Source organism: Stegodyphus dumicola, chromosome 1 (genome assembly GCF_044657685.1).
Source record: "Stegodyphus dumicola isolate Sdum_Otavi_A_Nest chromosome 1, ASM4465768v1".
NCBI classification, from domain to species: Eukaryota; Metazoa; Arthropoda; class Arachnida; order Araneae; family Eresidae; genus Stegodyphus; species Stegodyphus dumicola.
The window spans coordinates 224,548,427-224,572,677 of NC_140768.1; the positions used below are offsets into that span (position 1 = coordinate 224,548,427).

The window sequence follows — 24,251 nt, forward strand, 5'->3', positions numbered from 1 at the left end:
AATCATTCTCATATTTTTATTTATTTACTTATGTTTTTTGGGCTTATTTTCTTTTTTCTTTTGGAATGCTATAAAAACAATATTCGTTTGCCTTATAGATTATACATTTAGCTGTACGAACCAGTTATTTTATTTAATATGCATTTCTAAACTTTTCGTTTCCCATTTTTTCTGCCACATTGTAAGTTTCTAGCTCACACGTATTTAAATGAGGTAGAAAGGAGACCTTAAAGGAGAGTTTTACAGGGTAGAATTAAAACGTGTTCTGCCTCCTGAAGGCCACGTTGCTAAGTTGATTTTCTTGAGAGTTGTATTCTGCGGTGCTGAGTTATTCTCGCCCGTTAGGCTTGTCATGCCAACTTTAAGTTAGAGCCAACTTGAGTTTTACTCTATTTGTGTAACCGTTAGGCTAACTGACATTTACGCAGTTAAATCAAATTCTTTACTTTTGATTTAATCCATAAATGCTGGCTTCTGTAAGCACGAGTGACGCCTTCTGTTAACTTGAGTTAAAAGGGTCCTTTACTCTCTTTTTGCAGTCTCTATGGTACTTTACAAGACTCAGTAATAATTCCCTTCAGGTCTTAAAGGTTTCGTATATTTGATGCTACCAAAGAAGATGAGACTTTAGAGTCTCATTCATTTAGAAAATTTATATTTGGACTAGTCAAAGCCAAAACGGTTTCAAATTTTTAATATGTAGTGTATTTTTTACTTCACCGTGTTAACTGAAAATATTTTATCCTTGGCATTTCAGTGTGATAGCTTTTCCTGATATTCTAATAATACGTCTAACGTAATCAAAAGATAATATTTTATTAACAAAGAAATAATAATAGAAAAATAGTTATTTTAATTCTAAAGTAGATTGAATTTCAAAAATGAGGGTTCAGTAATTGTTCTATTAAATGAATACTTAGAATTTAGTCGTATATGTTTTCATTCGTATGATAGTTTTAGCAAAAAACGATAATTATAAATTTTAAAAAATGTTGTGATAGTCAATAGCAGAAAAATTTCGAGTTTTATAGTAATTTCAATAAAAGGGATCTATCGATTCGCAAAGGCAAGAGGCATGTTCAAAGTGTTCTGTTGCTAATTATTTCCTCATTTCTTACCGCGTACTTTTGTGGAGTAATTAGATGCAGACCAGATGGCAATTAGGAAGTTCGGAGTTCGAATCTCGTTAAGTGCGGCGCTGATATTTCATTCCTACTCTGAAACAAGCCTGATGACACTACTCTATATCGTTCGAGAAGCATAGTTTAAATAATTAGTAAAGCAAAGTTGTTTGAGAAAAAGATATAAAATTTCAATTTAAATAAACTTGTTCTAAGAAAAAATATAAAATACCTGCTTCGAGATTTCTTATTTCACACCACATTTTCTAGAACAGTACCAACTTAAGCAGTAACAATTTTTAGTGTAGACAACAATGGCTATTTATTAAATAATGCGTATCAAATCCTTCCTACATAAAATGCGTAATCATCAAATTTATTTATAAATTGTTGAAAATTCAAACTAAAAATAATTTTTATCTGAATTTTTCTTTCAGTTGTGCAAGGAACAGTTTTGAGAAAAATATGCCTTTGTCTCGTGCATATAAGACGCTGCATTTTTTTATGTTTAAGTGCCGCTCTGGCATCACACCCTTTTATACATATGCAAATTCATATTTAAAAAATAGTTTCTTCTTTTGCTTAGCATTTACGTCAGAACAAAGTATATTTATTTAATTTTCCCCCAATGTACGTTAAATCATTATAATGCGGATCACTAATCAAATTCTCTTTTCCTTTTCCATTGTTGTTTAACCGATTATGGTAAAGCATTCCAGCGCTGTCTGAATTAGGGGTGGGATGCTTTTCTGGTGGAATTTTTTATGGAAATAATTTCTGTTTACCTTACATATAGGATAAATCACGAAAATTAGAACCCGATTCAAATTACCAGTATTTAGCGGTCTTGTCAACTTTACCGCTGGTGGTCCTCTTTTTACTGTAAAGCATATTCATACTGAAAGTTTTTTTTTTTTTTTTTTTTTTTTCAAAATTGACGAAATTAGGGATAGTGATTTTTTGGAGTTCTTTAATTTAATGTAATGATTTATTAATTTCGGTTTCTGAATTTCCTGGCTTAATATAAAATGCGAGCAAATTTTTTTTTTTATATTTATTCTGTTATAATACATGCAAGATTTTCCAATAACTGTAACAACTCTTACATGCATCACCAGAAGGGAATTAATATGAAAGTTTTATTCACTTAGTTCGCAGCCTAAATTCTGCCCTCAAAGACCACCAACTTCACTTCGTGGCCGTGCCCTTGAAAAGAGAGACACTCGGAACTCTTTAATTTAGTTCTAGTGCATTGGGTGTTTCGGGAAGATGGCATTCACATTACCCCTTAGAAGTGGTTTATGGGGAGAGGGACCGGAAAGCCAAGATCTGCATACCAAATCAATTCTTCATTCCTAATTGGAAAATTTAATATCCTTTTAAGTGTCCTGCTAATGGCTCCTTTCCCAAAAAGAGAGAGAGAGAGATGAACATAAAAAAAATGAAATACAGGATAACCAAAAAAAAAAAAAAAAAAAAAAAAAAATAGAGAGACAAAAAATTAAGAAACCTTCCTCTGCCGTTTGACTTTGGAATCGCTAAATAATGGGGCTAGAAATTTATGAACATTAATCTTTTATTTCGCTATTATTTATTTTTTTCTTTCATTAGTTGGGTATAAAAATCCCTTTTATTTAATTTTCGCACTCGAATGCTCCGTATTGCCAAAGTCAATTCTCCTCTTCTCCCCTTTTAACCAAGCAGCTCAGCGAGTATTAGAAAAGCATCAATTATCATGGTCTCTGTATTCAGTAGGAAATTCAATTTTAGAGTGCATTCCGTTCTTCGCTGGATTTTGTTGCTTGTTTTGGGGTTAAGCTTTTATTTGATTTATGCGGCTTTTGAAAATGCTTTTAGTGCATTTAGTGAATGATGAAATAATTTTCCGAAAGAGCATTTCCGAGTACTTAGTCGTTAAAGGTGAGTAACTAACTTGTAATTAACTAAGCTAGGAGAAAAGTCATTATTAGAAATTTAAAGTTTCTCAAAAATGTGTATTTTGTATTAGTTGAAGGAATTTGTAATTGGAAGTTTTTAGCTTTAAGATATAAGCTGTAACTTAATTTATTTCATTAATTAGTCTCATCATGTTATGCATAATCTAAGAAACGTGCATAAGATTTTATAAATTACTTGAAATTATTATGAATAAAAATATTCTTCTGAGTATGCACATTATTTCCACAAATATTAAATTTTGAATAAATAGTTTTACTTACTTTTCCCTGGAAAATTTTCACAGCAGCTTTATTATGTATAGCTTTTAGGGAATTTTTCGTAGATTTATCATTTTATAGCGTTTCAAAATGCCCTTTTCTTGCGCATGATTTCTTTTCGACATAAGCATACGAATAAATCATCAGAATTATATTATCCCAGATGAATTTCCATTCAAGCTTCCTTATACTAATTTAACTTAAAAGAGCTGTGCGTGCTTATTTGCCAGTAATATATGATATTTTACCCGATAAATTATTCATATTTTCTAAACTCCAAACGATTACATATCCACTACAGTTTTATTTCATATTTCAAGGTGATATATATATATATTTTTCGGAACTTATACCAGAAAGCAATCGCAAATTGTCTATTATGACATTCTAAGCCTTTAGTTCCATTTTTCAGACCTATTTTATTTCCACTGAAATCTAATACTGACAGATTTCGGGAGGATTCGTAGAGGTTAGGAAACTTACTCTATAAAAGTAATTCCCAAAACCATATCAGCACTTTATATTTTGTATTTGCTCCTTAAGTATGTTCACTAAATGTACATACGTGTATCATAAAGAACAATGAGAGCTTCTATTTCCGATTACCTCGAAAAGCATTTTAAGAAACTTAGATAAGACATTAAAGTCACCTACAAGTTTCTGTGTTTTTTTCCCCCAAATATCGTCACTATACATTTACCGCAAAGTTCTATGAGAACTTTACATCCTTGAAAAATATCTTAAGCCATTTGAATTAAGCTTTTAAGCCATTTAAAAGTTTCTATTTGCTTTATTTTGAATATAATTTTTACTTTTTAGAAAAAAGGATAATTTTTAAATATTATTTTGGAAACTATGTGTTAATTATTTGTATTTTAAGTTATTTATATTTCTTTAAATTACGAAAAATGATAGTTACTCTTGCGTTTAGTATGTTTATAAGTAGGCTTAAGAACTAACTATATGCAATTAGCATTTTAAAAAGTTACAGATATTAAGATGCATTAGAATTCCACGAGTTGAATTAATGCTATAAACACTTTCACACATGATTTATCATGTGTGAAAATGTTTATAGCATGATTTTTATTGATTGTTTGTAGCATGTGTTTATAGCCTGATATTTATAGATTATAGATTATTATGTTTTAACCGTAATAAATTATGGTTAAAACATCATGCCTATAATCTGATAAATACAAAAAGCAGATCAAAATCAAGGCATTTTTAGTAGGAGATTAATTATAAATCAAAATTTCTTTATATCCAGTCATATAGAAGCCTACTTAATTACTTCGTAGGAAAATAATTTTTAAAAGTCGATAATGGCATTTTACTATCTTAACATAATCATAGAAATCTAAGGAAATATTCAACGGCTTAGATCACTAGGTCATTTTTAGATCTTGGGATTAGTAAGATCTTTTTCCGCCATACGAAGAAGATTTCAGTTGATAATTGACCTTGCCCAGTCTTCATTCTCGCTTCAAGTAGTCTTTACCATTATTGCATGTTTAGTCTCAGATCAGTCAAGAGTCATTAAAATTGATTATATGTATTTTTACTAAGCTATTTTTAAGCTTTTTACACTATTTGCCTTTTAAGTTAGATGTATGCAACTTCCTGAGAAAAGTGAGATAAACTTTGAAAAAAATAACTAACTAACTAAAAAGTCAAAAATAAAATGGATAGGAAAGAGAACAGTAAAGGATATGCAGTGTTATAAAGTCTTCGCTTTCTTAAATAACCGGAAAATTTTTATATCAAGTAAAATTCCACACCATACCGAGATTTTATCTGTTACCCGAGACTCATACTTTCCCAAGCTACACGATCGCAAATTGAGAGCGAGATAATTTGTTTTTACTGTAAATTATAAGAGGTTATTACTAAATTTAACTTAAGTAAGTTTTCTTCGGTACATTTATTTATCCTTGTACGAAATAAAGATATTTATTTTATTTTATGCTCCAGAAAGTTTATATTACTCAAAATTTTTTAAAATTATTACTGTATCTTCCGGCGTATAATGAACACTTTTAATACAAAAAATAAGATTGAAATTTACGGGTGCGAGTTATACCCGGATACATAAAAATGATAAATTTAAAAATAAGAAAAATATAAGCATACGGAAATTAGATTTCTACATAGATCTAAGCGCTGTTTATTTAAAAGAAATGACATAGGTAACTTAAAAATTTTCAGTATCGAATAATATGAAAAATTTATCATATTTTTCTTCCGTTATATCTTCAGGCACATCATCGAATTCTGTTTCATTTTCCCCATCACTGTTATTTTGATCTATAAACAAATACTCATCTTCCGTTCCATTTTGATTATTAGAAACACTACATTTTTTTAAAAATTACTTTTCAATTACATCGGGTTTAATTTCATTCCAAGCTTTTATTATCCACTCACACACTATTTCTAGATTGGCATGACACATTTGTCTCGCTTTGTAAATGTTTTTCCACCTTGCAACATCCACGGATTTTATTTTATTTCAAATTTTCTTTGAATGTTTTATTGATACATACATCTAAAGGCTGAACTAACGGGGTTAATCCACCTGGAATAACAGCTAATATAAATGTCAGTATTACACTCTTCCACCATTTTCTTCGTATAATTCGTTAAATGGGATTTGAACATGTTCCAGACTGAAATGCTTTCTGTAAATCAACAGTGTGCTTTTGCCAAACCTTTCCTATGCATAGTTTCACGCTGTTTGCGTCCATACATACTTTCTCCTGAACATGAATGAAAACAGCATTTGGAACATTTTGGCTTTGTCTTTCTATTTAAAATAACCATAGGTTTTAATTTTTGTACCGTCCGCTAAGCTAGAAAGCACTACGACGAGGTGAGACTTTTCGTGACATGTTGTTTTATGTAAACCGGTTTTGTGCCTTTCGCATCAATCACACATCACTCCTTATCGATTGTAAATCCAGTATACCATTGTTCGAAGGCCTGGTAAAAATCTTCGAGTAAACGAAGAGTAAAAAGAGTTCTTAAAAAAATAGAGAAATAGAAGAAGAGTTCTTAAAAAATAAGAGCTTTGCACGTGCATCTTTCGCATTTCTTCGCAAAGAAAAGGGTGCGCGTTAAACGGCGGATATGTCTAAAAGTTTAAAAAGTATAGTTTGAAATTATAAGTGGGCGTTATACACCTGTGCGCGTTATACGAAGTATACGGTATGTATCTTCAGATAAGTCTTTAACCTTAGTTTCCTTTTAAGATTTGCATGCTCATTAATCATAAAAAAATTGTTTTGAATAAAAAGATTTATTGATCGTGCAATTGCTGACTGTCCTTTCCATCTGTTGCAGAATCCCTGGCCCAGGAACTCGAAAGGGAGAGGAACGCAAGGGCAGAAGCGGAGCATAAAATGCAAGGTCAGTATCCTCTCTCTATTTTTTTTTGAGCGCAGAAATGCATCCATCATTCATCTGTCATCCCATGAAAACAATTTCCGTATATTTGGATAAAATTTCACAATAAAAAGAAATCATTTTGTGCATTAGCTCTCATAGACATCTGTGAATGAACATCAAAAGACTTCAATTTTTCTTAATTTCAACCAGAATGCTTCATCTTAGCAACGTTAGCAGACGCGTTAATAGTAAAATAGCACATAGAGTAATATCCGTTCTACCTGCAGTCTAACTGCGAAACTAAATCCTGACTGATATACTGTATCACAGACGGCCTACTCTATATATAAGCCATCGTATAGGCCTAATAGTAATTTAAGAATATTTAATGTTTTTCGTTTAACTGAAAGTTTACCTCGATTTCATTTTAACGTCGGTATTTTGTAAGGATTCATTTAGTTTGATTAACCAGCTATTTTATGTTAATCTGCTATTCTGCTCTTCTCGTTTTCCATGTTCCTGCCAAAATGTAAATTTCCAGCTGGCGTGTATTCAAATGAGGCAGAAAGTAGTATTTAAAGGAAGGTCTTATAGAATCAGAGCGTGTTCCGTCTGCTGAAGGCCACGTTGCAAATTTGATTTTCTTGAAAGCTATATTCTGAGGCGTTTCATTATTATTCTCGTCATTTAGGCTTGTCATGCGGACTTTAGATCAAGGCCAACTTGCGCGTTTCTTTATCTGTGTAGTCTTTGGGCTAGCTTATATTTACTTATTTAAGACAAATTCATTATTGTTTATTCAAGCCATTAATGCTGGCTATTCTCTAAGCATGGTCGTTTTCTTCTATGTAACTTTTATTTGAGTTCAATAAAAGAGCCTTTTACACCCTTTCTCAGTCACTGTGGTACCTTACAAGAAATAGTGATAATTCACTTCAGGTCTTAGAAGTTTCGTATTTTTGATGCTTCTACAGAGGACAAAAATTCATACTGGCGTCCAAACGTTAAATATTACTATGCCACGAAAAAAAAAAAAATCAGCCTTTAGTTTGACCCTGCTCAGCATCGCAAGTTGGGTCTGACTCAAAGTCAGCGTGACAAGCCTAAATGGCGAGAATAACGCAACGCCGCAGAATACTACTCTTAAGAGAGACGAATTAGCAAAGTGATCCTCAACCGCTCTAATTCTACCCTCTAAAAATCTGCTTTTAAGTATATTTCGACCGTCTATAGCGCAACCCTGGTTGGCATTCTGCCAAAACCCATAGATTCGTCCAAAAGGGGCGGTATTACTTGCTGCGACGTGAAAGGTCTTCTCTTCTCCGAAAAGAGTTATGCTGGAGGGAAAGAATGTCCCCATCCTTTCGCCCTATTTTGAGAATAATTCGGTCCGAATGGCGCATGCGTGTTTGCGCTCGTGGTCGCGGATGAGGTGGTCGAACTATACTATCTCCTTTCTATCTCATCTGAACGCACACGAGCTAGAAATTTATATTCTGGCAGGAAAATGGGAAAGAAAAGGATTCAAAAGCAAATTGACATAAAGTAACTGGTTAGTGAAACTAAATAAATCCTTACTAATTTTTCTAAGAAGACAAAGCTGAAAATTTTATGTTTCACATTATTCCTTATTATCATATTTTACTATTTTAGAATTAAAATATTTGTCATATGATTCACTAACTTTATTAATTAAAGTAAATTATATTTTAAACCGTATAAAACTATCATAAAAACGTTTTTAGTTTGCAGATTTTTAGAAAAGGTTTACATTGTAGTGTATTCACCAAATGGAACTTTGCGTTAAATGTTTGCTAGATAAGTTTCTAATTATTTAACCTCTGAAATGTAATGAGCATTTAGCTCACGAATGCTTTTTAAAATAGTATTCATTTTTTTAAACAAAAAGAAAATAATTCGTTATATACAAATCACGTGGTATTTTTTTTTCTGTAATTTTTAGTTGTAAATTTTAGTTTCAAAACCTGGAATTGTTTTGTATTATTACAACTTTCGCAAGAAGGATAATAATTTCGCTAATATATTATAATAATTTTCCTTGGGACTTATATAACAGATCTGTAACCTAATGTATTTTTTGGTAAAGTATCATTTAGAAATCAGGCAGTCTTTTGAGACAAGCGTAGTTTTTGGTATTTCGCTACATTTCTGTAGAGGATGAATCGAAATACCGTAAACAACTTTTCGAGATTAGGTTGCAGCCCCTTTTATCAATCACTCTAATTGTAATCACTGAAATATAAGGCTCCGCAGCCATTTCGTTTAGATGACCGTAGCTTGAAATATACACAATGCTTTCTTTGAAACGCTTGTACACATTTATGCAGTATCCTCATGCAACTGCAATTAGCAACCTCGTGAATTCTCGCCATCCAACAAAGAACTTCTTCGCAGAACAACTATCCTCTCTACACTCCTTGCATCAGCACCCCGATCATTTTCTCCAGATTATTAATAAAGATTTCTGCCCTCTTCTAACAAATGGGCTGTGTCACGTGGTGTGGACACTTGTCGCATTCCTCATTCTGTATTCGCCCATTTCGAAGGGACTGAGTAATCACCAGTGAACTATTAAGGGAATTTCTCCTCCCGACCCAAAATCTTGAGGCGCGAGTTGGATTTTCCAACTGCTGCGCGTTTCTCGAAATTTCTCGGCCTTTTCTAATAATACGCGGCCATTAATCAAAGATTCCACAAACGGCTTTTATGCCTTAATTAGCAGGAGGGGAATAATTCTTCGGCCTGGGACCCTGAAATGAAAAGGCTAATCGAAATTAAGATACTTAGAATTGTTATTTAAGCGTTAAACTTTCGACAGTTAAAAAGACTTTAATTGCTTTACTATTGCTAAAAAATGAACATCTGTCTTTATTTTCATTTTGTCAGAACTATGGGGTAGGTTTTTACCATTAAATTATATTTAAAATCGAGAGGATTTGCAATAAATACGACAAAAGAAAAAGTTTCATACAATGAAAACTTTCATAGATTCAGCATTTATAGTTATCAAGAATGCTTCTAAGAATACCACCCAGAAGACATGCATTTTACGCTTGCTGAACTTCAGTATGCCTTAACACTAAACAGAAAGTAAAAATGTGGTTTCAATACGAGGCAATTACTCCTCAAATAATGTTGGCCTGTTCTGAAAAAAAAAAAAAAAAAAAAAAAAAAAAAAAAAAAAAAACAGGGGGCTAGCAAGCTACGAGTCGTGTTCGATAATACTCATATTTTTTTTGACAAACAATCTTTTCTGGAATGACAATTATCAAATCAAAATAATCGAAGAAGAAATCATCTAATGCGGCACTATTAAATATTCTTAAGATTCAGACCGGAGAGGATGTGGTTTACTGCTAAGACAATTTCTCAAATTCATTCACATTAAATGACATTTCGAGAGATTTTTCAAAGACCTTTTTCTCTCAAATTACAAGCATAATCACTGGCGTTTGAGTGAGGTTATTAATAATATGTGTATTTTCATATTTAAGCATAAAACACGGCTATAAAAACAAAAATTTAGCTCTGTGATTATAAATTTTATCATTTGGTGGCTCCTCAGTTCGTTTTAATTGGATACAAGTGTTATGGAGTGAAAAAAAAAACGACTAAGCTGTAAAAGTGTTTATTATTTAACATACATTCTTTTCCATATTAAGTTATTATTTTATTTCAATACGACCCTCAACAAGTAGATAAAGTAGTTAAACTACTTATTATTTACTCTTCATGATCATACTTGTTTTCATGCTAATATTGACATCGAGAACTTATGCATTGTATCCCACGATTACGAAGCTATTGTACACATTGTCTCCAGAACAGCGACCATAGATGGTAAGTCTCCTGCTTTGCATCACAGTTGCAAAAGACACAGTCTTAACCCCATATACCACCATCTTCATCCACCATCAAGTAGATGCCGTGCGATGACGATGAAAGGGCTTTTCCGCCCTTAACAAAAGGTATCCTGACATGCAACGGACACGGATATATCCGAATCATTCTTGACGTGGCCGTTGCAGCATTCGGCGATCACACGCTTGCCACCATTCTGACGGCCAGACTCACTACAGGAGCTCATTAATCATATCACCGATCTTATGCGTCATACAATGTATGGAAACGACGGAGGGTTTGTACGGGGAAGAACAATTGGGGAGACATTAGGTTGAACATCTTGCCACTCAGCTCTTAAAGATGACAGATAAGTTAGTCAGTTGGCGGTAGTACTGGAAGGAAAAAAAATCAGCTTAAAGCCCTACAGTAAGTAGTAAATACACTGAAACAGTGTGACAGAAATGTCATATTTAATCGTTTTCCAGTTAAATCTTCGAGCAAGTTTTGCGAGATACACAAATGATATTTCATGTTGACGTCCATCATTTGTTCAGTCATATATATATATAACCAAAATTTTAATGCGACTTACTTTTCGTTTTATTTTTAGGTGTTTATTTTTAGAGTTTGTAAATCAAATAATTTTTTGCCTATTAATTTTATATATACATGCATAAGTCAAGCATTACTGTAGTTATTTATAGATTTTAATAAGAAATAACAACATTCATTCAAATTAAAATGGGAAACGAAAGAACGGTTTATAAAAATAAAATTATAAAATGTGAAGTCAGAAGCTTTTAAGCCTAAATAAAGAAACTTTATCTTATTTTATCCTTGAGAAAAATATTCCCAGTAATCAAGAATATGTCGTTTTATGTGAATAACTATGTTTCAAGAAATATATGTATGAAATTTATGAACTTTTAAAAGGTCTTTACTGATGAAATATAAAACATATTTTTGTATTTATTATTATTTTTTATGAACGGCCAACTCTTATTAAAATGAATTTGATTAGGAATTAATATTTCTGATTTGAAAGTTAATTGAGGAAAGTGCTTAATAAGATTTTTACAAATAATTTGCTTAAGATTAATGTCTTAAATGCAGTTCAGCTGTTCATCTGACGGTAAATAATTTGCTTCGAAAATTATCATTTATATTGGAAATATTCTTTTTCTACAAGAGGCATAATGTAATAAAATAAAAAAAAAATATTTGCATTGCGTTTGTTTGTTAATCAAAGTAAGGTAATAATTTGTAGAGGAATGTCCTACGTTTATGAGTAAATAAATAATTAACCGAAGTACCGAAAGGAGTTCCTATCATTTTCTAACTACGAGATTTCTGAGAGATTTAGAATACCACCGGGAGCAATGTTTACAGCCTTTTAATAGCTCCTAAAAGTACCCTTCTGACATTGCGTGTAGTTTAAGATAACAAAGATGAATTTTCAATTAGTGAAAAAAAGAGTGCTCTTAAATATTTTAAAAGCGAATAAAAAATATTGTTAATTTTTTTTGTCAATTACACCACTAGTTAGAAAGCTAATCAAAAGAGCTAGGGTAAGAAAAAAAGCGTTCACAACGAGTGCTTTATGCTAAAATTCTGAATTACGTACACTCCCATCAGAGCACCTCTTTCCTCTTTCAAAAAATATGCTTCAGCTCCTAATATTTGAGTATCTTGCCAAAATCAAACAAACAAACCAAACCCAAACCCTACCAAAATGCAATATAGTTTCATATATTTAAGACGAGGTCGTTAGACTGTAAGATAGAGCGTGTTTCTGCTTCTCGAGGCCACGTTACTAGGTTTCGCTAGTTCTGACAAGATTAAATTCTCTGGGTTTGCATTACAGTTGCCCATATTTAAAATCTTACGCTGGTGAGAAGTTTGAGCCAACTTTGCATTACATCAGTTGTGTAATCTTTGGTGGTCTTCGAGTATTTGATTATTGCAAAACACTCGAGGGTTATCGGCCTAAGGAGAGGGAAGCTTTCGTTGAGGACTTTCTAAGGGAAATAACTCTTATACATGTTACACATGGGGAAAATCACGAAAACGCCCATGTAACCAGCCCATTCCCGGGATTCGGAACTCTGACCAAATTACCAGTGTTCAGCGACTTTACCGCTCAGCCGCTGGTAGGCCTTTGGCTACTAGACTTAGTTTCAAATCTTGAAATTGACTGTTATTTTAAGTTAGATCACTAAAAGTGGCTTGCTGATTTATCACAATAACTTAACCAAGATAATTATGTTTAATGTTTTTCCATTCAATTCTATTTGTTTATTTGTGCCAATATACTTATATTTATATTTCACCATCAACTGTAATGTATGGTATTCTATTGTAATGGCATTGTCATCAGCAACTGTATCTCCCAGCCATGCTCAGTACCACAAGTTCTGTATGCAATAATGATAACTTTTCAAGTAACACCGATGGCGTACGTGCGCCCTGCGGAGGTGCTCTTCTCAAGACGGTTAGTGTGTGTTTGTGATTATGGCAAAGCCTCGAGGGCTATCTGCCTAAGTGGAGGAATGCCTTCGTGGAGGGCTTTCTAAGGGAAACTGGCTCATATACACGTTACACATGGGGAAAACCACGAAAACGCCCATGCAACCAGCCCGTTCGCGAAATTCAAACTTCGTACCGAACTACCAGTGTTCAGCGACTTTACCGCTCGGCCGCTGGTGGGCCCCAAGACGGTTAGTGTGAAGGAGTGACACCAGTTCTAACATGGTGATGTGTTGGTGCTTATCACACTTAGTCCTGTCCTGTCCTGATTTTGTCAAGTACAATACGTGCATCTATGTTCCAGTTCTAATTTAATAAGAATGTGCCGCCCAGATGGTATAGTGGTTAAGGAAGCCGAGTGCGATACCAAAGGGCTCGAGTTCGAAACTCAGAGAAGGCATGGGTGTAAATTGTCTGTTACCTCATAGGAGGTAACGGTGGCCGCCTATTAGGTGCCTTCTCAACAAAAATGGCCACCACTTCTGGCCTTAGGAGCGGCCAATGCTGAAAAAAGGCAAGTGTCCGCCATTCGATAAAAAAAAATAATAATGAAAAGGTTTGTTAAATCTCCTTAAGACTTTACAGATATTTTCAGACACAGCGACAGTTCTCTCTACGTCTGTACGGAGTCTGAACATAGTTTATGCTGAAAATAAAATTAAAAAAAAAAAAACTGTAAGAGTATTATTGTCTTTTTTCTTGAAATTCTATTTGTAGTTAGGTTAGATTAGTTTAGCTTTTTAAATTAGCTTTCTAATTTAGATAAATTTCTGAAGGGTTATTTATCTAGAAAAGGATGCATATGGAGGGGATAATATAAAGAGCAATTCCTAATCTTAACTTTCTACACAGAAAAAAATGGCTTAAATGGTTTTTAAAATGGCAATTCACCTAGATTTATCAACTTCAGAAGCCAATACCTAGAACAAGTTATTAGTGTTTCGTAACCTTAGTGGCCATACAGGTATTGTAGATTGGAATATGACTTGATATGGTATTACGACTAACTTACGAAGATATAGAAATAAAATGGGGCTAGTTAAAGTTGCATTTACTCAAATTTTAGCAATTCTATACATAGTTAACTTTTATGACGTCATATTTTATGTGCTTTGTAGACAGAAGCTTGTAGAAGCTTTGTAGAAGATTTGTGCTTTGTAGCACAGAAGGGAAAAGCTTCTTAATGTTTTTAACCTTGTTAATGAAATGTCTGTAACTTTACTTTCTGGATATTAAATTAAAATAAGACAGTAAAAATGAATTACTTCAGAATTTTGATTTAATAGTGAACTGTGACATTTGTCTGTCTATTATTTTCTTAAGCAAAGAGAATTCTGGAATTCAAAATTATTCTTTAGTCTGCTTAAATTATACATCTGTAGAAATTATTATTTAAATTAACCAGTTATTTATAAATTCAGTCTTTATGATAACTTCTCCTTTCCATTTCCTCGTCAGAAATGTATTTAAGCTGTAAGTAAGTATTTAAGCTGAGGTTTTTGGATTGTAAGACAGAACGTGTTTCGGACTTTTCAAGACATGCTACTTAGTTTTGCCAGCTTTGATAAGATTGTAATTATTCGGCTTTTACAGATAGATTTTTCTGCAGCATTTATTTAAAGCTCCTCCATTAAACTGAAGCATTTTCAGTAAATCCATACCATTGTGACACAAATCACACTAATTTTTTGTTATGGCACTTACTGCAGTCATTAACTTTGAAATGAAAATGGAAACTTCTGCAGAAGGTTTAGATACGGCCGTCTCTTTCTGCTACTCTGTGCAAGGGTCGGGAGGAAGAAATGAAATAAAGTAGCAACAATGATAAAAAAGAAAGTAACAACTCACAACCGTGGCAGATTTCTTATATCTGCATCGATTCTGTAGCGCATTAAGAATCGGCAATGAGTTTGCGAAATTTCATCAGGAGAAAAATTGCTTAATGTTCCGTAGGACCAGATTTCTTTGGGCTTGTACCACTACTAATGACAGTTCCTTCTTCGTAACGAGCAAATCGACAATTCAGTCGCGGCGGCTGTGGAACCCCTGATACGTCATCCCTTTCCCTCCCTTACATTTTATCATTTTATTTTTTTTTTCTTTCTGTAAAATTCATATTCCGTTCAAATTACCACTTTTACTTGGGGATGGATGCAAACTCTGATATTTTTTGCTTTAATTCTCGTATATTTAAAGGCATGATGCACTAAGTTTCTGCTACTAAGTAACGTATCCCTTAATGATGCAAAGAATTTTTAAGTGAAATGTTTTGCTTTTGTTGTTGACAAAAATAAAATGAAAGATACATATCTCGAGGCTTTATTGTATTAGAATGTGTTAATGTGCGCGGAAAAGGCGGTTTGCGATTTATTATGCCAGAGTTTCATTGATAACTTTAAGACTTTTGGGGCAAAATACTTTTTATTACGATATTTTCATTGAGTTATCCATTGAAAGCTCGGTACTTCATGAAGAATTAAATCAATTCGCAAACTGACCGTCAAGGTTAAATTTGATTATAATATTTTTAATTTTTAAGTTTTTAACTTTTGTTTATAGAAGTCTAAATTTGAATCACTCGCTTTTCCAAGTCACTGCTGCTATGTTGGGAACAGAGTTAATTTGCACACCTGCGTATTGCCGATTGGCATAAAATATGACATAAAATCTCACTTTTGATTGAATAACTATTTTACAAAATCTATTCCTCAGGCTGTAGGATACTCTTTCTTTAACAAATTGTTAAAAATATTGTTAAAGGAAGTTTTGCCCGAAACTTGAAAAATCTGCTGGGATTTCTCGCCGCACTGATAGCGTAAAGAAAGAAAATACCGTTATGAACTCTCGTGTTCTTTGGTAGCATCAAATGTCCGAAATATCTAAGAGTTTGAGTGAATTATCAGTCTTGTAAAGTACAACAGAGACTGAAAAAGTGTGTAAAGGACCCTTTTATTCAATTCAAATAAAAGTTAACAGAAGAATTACTCGTGCTTACAGAATACTCAGCATTTATGGCTTAAATAAAAAAGCGTTATGGACGGAAAATTCCGTATAGAAGGGTGGCTTTCGTATTCATCACACATGAAAATTTCTGTCAACTTTTCATGTATCCGACTTCGGGTTGGATGTATATTGGAAGAAAAGGAATCAAGGTACAAAGGCAGAGAGTCGTTTTTTGATCATAATCAAGAAAATGACATTTGTTCATGACATTTTGAGGAACTCTGAAATTTCACGACTGAGCCTATAACGCTCGGAGGGAAGAAATGTAAGTTAGCTTAACGGCTACGCAGATACAGAAACGTGCAAGTTGGCTGTCACCTAAGTCGGAGTGACAAACCTATCGGCGAGAATAATAACGCTGCAGAATACTTAAGAAAATGACTTGAGAAAATGAAATTAGCAGCGTGGCCTTCAGCAGGTTGATCACGCTCTAATTCTACTTTCTAAAAAAATCTTCCTTTAAATACTGCTCGTTTCTACTACATTTGAATGCACGCGAGCTAGAAATTTACATTCTAGCAGGAAAATGGGAAACGAGAACGGCAGTAAAGCACACTAACATAAAATAACTGGTTAATAAACTAAATGAAATCTTATACCGAGCTTGTACCTATCTACTTTGAGTAAGTTGTTTGAATTAGGTCCTTCAGAGGATGGTTGTCTGAGGCAAATTAAAATGGTCATCACTTAAACCACGGAAGCGCTTTACATTTAGTCTCATTAATTTAAGACTAAAACATATCACATTATCTCTACCAAGATAATGTTACAGCTTGTAAATACTGACTAACTGTTTTAATTTTAAAAGATAAAATTACAGTAGTGTGCTTATTTGACGAATAATATAATCCAAGGGCTACCGCCAGTACAATAAACCGCGGGTAATAACTAATGCTACATATAAAGAGGTATATGTTATACATATAATAAATAGGGTAAAATTTCATAGCACAGTTAAAGATTACCAGTTTAATAAAATTATAATAAGATGAATTGTATGCTACATTGTACATTTATGGTGCACTTTCTTTCAATCTGTTATGCATGAAAGCAAAAGGAGTTTAACATTTTTATCTGCTCAAGAAGAGATGGTAATATTTCTGTATTTGAAAATGGCAGCGTACGCAAGGGCTGTTACCCTGAAGGGAAAGAATACTTTGTGAGTGATTATCTAAGGAAAGGTACCTTTTATTTCCCCAAGGAGAAAAGCATGAAAACGTTCATGACTATTCGCCTGGAATTCCAATCCGTATCCTGTATCCACCTGTCTTATCCACTGAACTGCAGTCGCACGAAAAAGTGATTAAACAATGCAAAAACGCTGTATTTATACTATATGGTACTAAGAACAGTTTTTAAGGAAAAACAAACCAGTCCTTTTGTTCATGAAGTACTATGCAAATACGATAGAACGTCAACCTGTATGTTTGTCTTTATGCTTGGGAAAACGCAACGTATTAAGGTTGTTGGATTTCAGAGTGTTATGGCCTATTTCTTGTTTTTGAGCTTTGTGGCCTAGGAATAATTTATTTGTTTAGATTTAATTTTTTTAAGTTTTATTTGTTTTTTATTTATTTGTTTAATTTTCAATTATTTTTTAATTTAAATCTTTATTTGTTTATTTTTTAGCTCTTTTTTAAATTTAAACATTTATTTGTTTATTTTTCAATTTTTTAAACTTTAACATTTATTCGTTTATTTATTTATTTATATTTTATTATTTCTTTGGCTTAGTGACTTTAGATAAAAGAGGAATGATTTACCATCCTAGTGAAGAAATATCTAATTGCATAAGAATTGATCTGATTTAATTTGCCCTACTTTTTAAGGAGAGCAGAATAGTATACAAAATTTTCCTGATTTCTTTTATCGTTACCTACAGTATCCTAGGCCCATCAGAGGCCAAACGGTAAAGTCGTTTAACACTGGTAGTTTGTTTCGAGGTTTGAATCACGGCGAATGGGCATGCTGAATGGACGTTTTCGTGATTTTTCCAGTGTGCAACGTGTATACGAGGAAGTTTCCCTTTGAAAGTCCTCCACGAAGTCACTCCTTTTCCTAGACAGATAACCTTTGAGTGCTTTGCCATAGTTATATAAACCAAACCTACAGTATTAGCCTAAAAGAATCTGGCAAGAGTAAGTTTATAGTAGCGGATATATATATATATATATATATATATATATATTTGTAAATTTATAAATGTGGCTAAAGATTAATTTGATCAAGGTCTACCTTCCTGGAAACAGCTTGATAAATCAATCTTAAATATCCTTTTGGCATTATTTTTAATTCTGTTCCACATTTATTCGATTTAACTACGTAATTATTAGAAATTATTCGATACTTCATTCTTTATATTTATTTTATGTTTGTATTTCTATCTAATTATTTCATGAGGGTGTTAAAAATTCTATAAAATTTTAATATTTATAATAATAGATAATTTTTAAACGTTCGGTTCAGATTTTAGCAGTTTTAATAGTAAGAAGTTCAATTTCGCGATACATGTAAAAAACTAAAAGAAATTCGTAACTTTTTCTCTTCAGGTATGATAAATAATCACTTAAAGAATCCGACTTATTAAGCAACAATTTATATTCGTCAGTGTTTCTCCTTCATTACGGAAAGTTCTGAAGTAGCCAAGGATTATAATCTTTACTTTCCGCATGAGTTTAATGAATTCTTCAGTCTGGAAATCCTTATAAATTACAAGTTAAAAAAAAATATATGCAACATTTCACTGCCTCGCACGGCACTTTCACTATTAAATCACAGGTCCATCTAATAACATTTTTAAATCTTCGCAAAGTTGAAAGTTGAGGTCAAAAGAAAAGAAGAGCCGTAAAAATGAGGGACAGCTTATTTTTAATTCAGAATTCGTACCGATTTCCGAAATTCGGACAGCTGCCTGTCCGGAAACAATGCCGGAATTTATGGGCTAGGAAAAAGGCTATAAAACGGCTGAGAAATGGAGACTATTTTTCGCTGCTTTTATCTGATATATGAGGCGCGTTAAACTTGCTTTCGTTAATCTCGGTGTGCGTTTTATCTTCCAAATGGGCAGCGAATGTTGCCGGCTGCTAATTCAGTATGTAACTTGTCAATGCAATCTATCACACTCTGAGTACGGTAAAATGCTATGGAAAAGCAAAGTCGGGCGCTCGGAATATTAATACGGATAGTTAATTAAACGCCTTAGGAATAGAGCGAAGGGGTTGTACTCAAACGAAAATACGTATTTTTATAGTCTTTTAACACATTTTTTGATGGTATTACAATTTTGCGCATCCATACCAGTTATTAACATAAATACGAAATTTCGGAATAGATATTGAGGGAATAAGGAATACAACTATATGATTCCTTTTATTTTACTCTCGAAATTTCCACAGCGTGTTTTTTTTCTTTTAATTATAAGCACCCAAGTTTTCTTTAATTATCAATGAGGCAAAATCTTATTGAATTTATATGATTATGAAACCTGACTAGTTAAAGTAAACCGAAGCATTTCGTTCTAAATTTCTTATGCGTTGGAGTTGCTATTTTAAGACAAAAATGAACGTAATTCAGTCACTTGGTAGTCGCACGTAATCCCTGAGATCATGAAGTAACATCTGTATGATTAAAATCATTGGAAAAATCTTATGCTATAATTTTAACAAGTTTCAAGCATTATTTTGCACTGATATCATTGTTGAAAATTTATAAACTTGATATAAAATTTGAATTTTTTATGAGAGTTTAGAAAATAACGTAAATTTCCAGATGTAGCACGGTTATTAAGAGCTAAAACGCATAAATTTCTAACCACTGGTAGTTTCTTGATTTGTAGTTTCTTGATCTCTTTGAAAATTATTCTGACTGTATTGAATTTTCCAATTCCCGCTTATGCAAAGTTAATAAGAGCAATTTTTCTTTTAAAATCCATTATATAAGCAACATGTGCATGACAGAAAATTCTCATGCGCTTATCAACATTTTTTTTTTCTAGATTTATTCATACCAGGCAATGGAACTAATACTGATATACAAGTTTTGTCTTTCGTTTCCAGCGATTAAACTCGAAGACAGAAGAATTTGCTGAGCCTGATTACTGCTTAGACTCAGGCACAGGCCCAAAGTTCCAAAAATTGTATAAGTCTTTGTTTCTTTTATGAAAAAAATCAAATATTGGCTTTGGAAATCATTGAAAGAATGTTGCGCTCTGGACTCAGTTAGTCTTAATGCACGTGAAAATATGACTTAAACATATTTATAAGTTACTGGAGTTAGTTTTAATGCCCAAGACTGCAGTTAATGCACTCCGCGGACAGTCTTAATGTCCAGGATCTATGTCCCAGGACTGCAGTCAGTTCCTTAATGCGCATGAATGAGAATATAATTTACATATAGTCTGAGAATATGCCTTAATGAACTGTTCCTTACTTTTACTTGTGTGTCTGACACGTTAGAAAACAATAAAGATGACAGACCATGTTATTACATTTCTAACCATATTACTTGGGAAATTACTTAAAAAAGTGTACGACAGTTCGTTACTTCGGATTTCTTTATATTTTTAAAACTAAAAGAACTGCTTAGACAAATCTCAAATAAAGTTCATATTCAAAAGGAAAATCAAAATCATACTTGAAATTAACATTATGAGAAAATTACTACCAACTTTTCTAAAGCTGCAGTGTCCTGCTCATCCTCGGTAGATAGATTCCTAAGTTGAATCTCTAACTGGAGATTATATCTTTGCAATATCACTTGACAAATCTCCTATGGAGAGATAGTGCTCTCTTTGATTTTGCATTTGGCTGAGTCAGATCCCGCTGCAGTTGAAATAAAATGTCCACTCATATATATATATATATATATATGCGTGTGTGTGTGTCCTTCTCAAGTGCCTGCTTTACGTTTGCACTCAAACATATATAACTTAAGTTTGCAATTGTTGGCATGCCAGTCGAATATTAAGCAATCCACCATAAGATGAAAATGACTTCATTAAAGACTCGAATTTTGAATTTTTGCATTTGTTTTGTGGGAGAAGGCGTACGTGCAGAAAAGGACATTTTTTAAATTCTTATAGCATAATCTACTCAAATTTATGCAAATGATCTAAATTAACGTTGAAATATCCATGAACTGAAATAGCGAAATGATGCTTATTTTGCGTGACAGTCCCTTTTTTGTATTTGAATCACCTGAGAGGATTTGCTCTCCTTTTCAGTTAGTTCCCGTCCCCTCAAATACAACTCATTCCCAACTCCTGTTGCCCAAAATTCCCGTCAGAGCCCATTGTTTCTCGACATCTATTTTCAGTGGAGGGGTGGGTTTTCCAAAGCCCTTTTGATCCGGAGGTGGGGGCAAATGAAGGATTGCCCCAGAGTGAAGTGTTGAGGGCCCAAAATAATTGCTAATTGTTAGAGCGTTCCGGAACTAAGAATTATTTGCCCCGACTTGGTCTTCCTCCTTTTTCAGTTGGTGAAGGGCGTGGTGGGCTTTATATTTTAAGTTTGGTAAAAAAGGTGTAATGACCCGATATATTGACTCGTGATAATCGGGGACATTTGCTGAAAAGAACGGAAATTTACGTCTGCCGTGAAAGATGGGTGCCGGATCACATGAGGTGCTAAATAGGCAGAGAGGTGTGTCATATAAGAATTGACTCTGTCACTTGTCGAGAGAATATAAAACGCTTTTAATGAGGTCGCAAAGCCATGAATACTAAACGCTAAATAATAGTAGATAAATAATAATTAAATCCCTTCTTTGAAGAAAATAAAATTGCTCAAATAAATTCCAAGAATCAGGTGAATGTGATTATAGTTACATTTGATACATCTCCGTCATAATCGCTGCCTTCAGAACTTCAACAACTTTTGATGGTTTTCTTCGATTTACATGTATATTTTTAAGCAATTTTTTAATCTTTTAGAAAACAACCAAGTGTCTTATAACTTTAAATCAAATGATTTATCGATGCTGGTGATATTTTAGACACAAGCTTAATATAAGAATAAAAATACAAGTCTTTTTGCTGTTTTAATAAAAAATCCTTCAAAGACTTCGCCATTTTCAGAATAATCTACTGCATCATGAAAGGGGGATTGACCCTCGCAAACTGACTTTTGTCGTTTTATGTACCTAATACGCCTGTATGACGGATTACTTGTGTAATAAATTCATTTGTCTAAGTCTCGATTAAAATTTTGTAAGTGTTTCTGAATTTGCAAAAAAGATTTTGCTTTTCCATTCGTCTTTAAAAAAAAAATCAGCTAACTAAAGAGCATGCGAACTTATACTTTGAAAACAAATACACTTTTTCAAGAATCTTACTATGTGGCTTGGAGAAGAAATGTTCCTGTTTAGTTAAAACATATTTAAGCCTTTTTTCCAACGAATTTCGGAATGCCCGAAATACTGACACGCAGAGCCACATACGTTTAATGCCATTTTATTTGCTTTTGTTGCAAAATTATAGAACTTTAAATATTGAACCTGTCAATTCTTTATTTTAGCTACACTCAAATTATTCTATTATATTTTATTCTGTAGAGACATTAGGTTATTTCGAAGCAAGAGACATAAAAAATGAGGTATGCTCTCGCCGGGTCTCGAACTTAGGACTTCTCGAATACGCGCCGAGTGTGCTGACCATTACACCACGAAGGCATGCTAAGAAGGCGGGAGAAATACCTTATAGTTCTCGTTCCCGATTCGCTGGCGTCAAAAACCTTTGCAGAGTTTATTCAAAGATTAGAAAAAAAAAAAAAAAAAAAAAAAGGGGGAAAAAAAAAAAGATTTTGTTCATAAAAAGTCCAGTTTAAGATATTTGTTGGTGCAAGTCTCAGTGTATATTTTGGTTCAAGGCATTTAGACATAATATACAAGGGTTAGTTTAAGAAAATTTTTGCATTTTTTCGCATCTAATAATCTCGAATGTAAGACAAGATAGATAAATTTGAAATCACACACATAAGAAGTTTAGAATCTCTTACTCAGATACTTTTTTTAATTTTTAAATTTAAAAAGTATGATACAAATTAATAGCCTAACCAGTGGCTAAATGGTTAAAACCACTGAATGCTGGTAATTCGACTCCGTTTAGATCTCGGGCAAATAGGCTGACTGCATGACTGATTTTCTCCATGTGTAATATGAATGCGAACCAGTTTCCCTTAGAAAGCCCTCAGCTCTTGTGTGCTTACCTATGTTCAAATAACCTATTCTAATCTAATGTACAAGTTAATAAGAACATTGTGAGTGCTCACGAGAAGAGGCAAGTTCCCCCTGAACACGGGCCTCTGGCAACCGGTTTCTTTACAACATAAAAGAAAAAATAAATATTCGAATACGTGTGCATATGTGTGCAGGAATCTTTAAAACATAGGTACAATTCTCCTATTAAAACTACTGAAACTGTGGTGTTTACTTTTAGGGAGTGAGTTTCTGAGTATTAATTCCTATCTTTCCGTTTTGGATAGTGCGTTTAAAAATGTTTAATCCCTTTGTGCATTATCAGAAAAGGCATAGTGAAATATTACACATATTAGAAATTCAACCATCATTAATAATAATAATAATAACAATAACATAAAAATATAAGATAATTCTAAATTTCTTTAACCTCTTCGAAGCTATGGAAGATGAACTTAGGCTTGCGTGCTACCTTCGGGCCCCCTTTGGAAGCACACTTTTTAAAATTTATTCGAAACTTACACTTTCAAATAAAAGGAATCTGCAATATTATAACCAATCAATCACTATTACAGGATGAAGGACAAAAGTGAGAAAATTTGCCATCACTCTCAATCCAAAAAATGCTTAGTTGAAGCAAAGATTCAATGGTTAAGCAGGTGTTAAATTTAAATGGAAAACCAAATCAATACACTAGCTCATCCCAAGACTGAAAATTTGCATCACATTATACGACTGCAAACTCTTTCATGCATATTCTTGTAAAACGGCATGAAGTGGGTGCTCATCGTACATTTAATGCGCCACCGGAAGCCTTTTTCCCACATTTCAGACTAATATCGTCCCTCCTTTCGATGTACATAACACGCACTGTACGTATAAAAGGGCTATTTGAAAAGGTGAACACTGTCACACAGTGCAGTCCACACCTCTCTAAATCACG

At 33.1% G+C, this 24,251-nt stretch overlaps 1 protein-coding gene across 5 annotated transcripts in view; it reads left to right on the plus strand.

The window, feature by feature from the left end:
* Positions 1-24,251, plus strand: part of LOC118185347 (dachshund homolog 1-like) — a 429,013-nt gene that overhangs the window by 397,984 nt on the left and 6,778 nt on the right. For all 5 annotated transcript variants that reach the window (XM_085826065.1, XM_085826060.1, XM_085826069.1 and 2 more), the window contains one exon: positions 6,680-6,745. In XM_085826065.1, the coding sequence (XP_085682191.1) occupies positions 6,680-6,745 (66 nt within the window). The remainder of the gene's footprint in view (positions 1-6,679; positions 6,746-24,251) is intronic.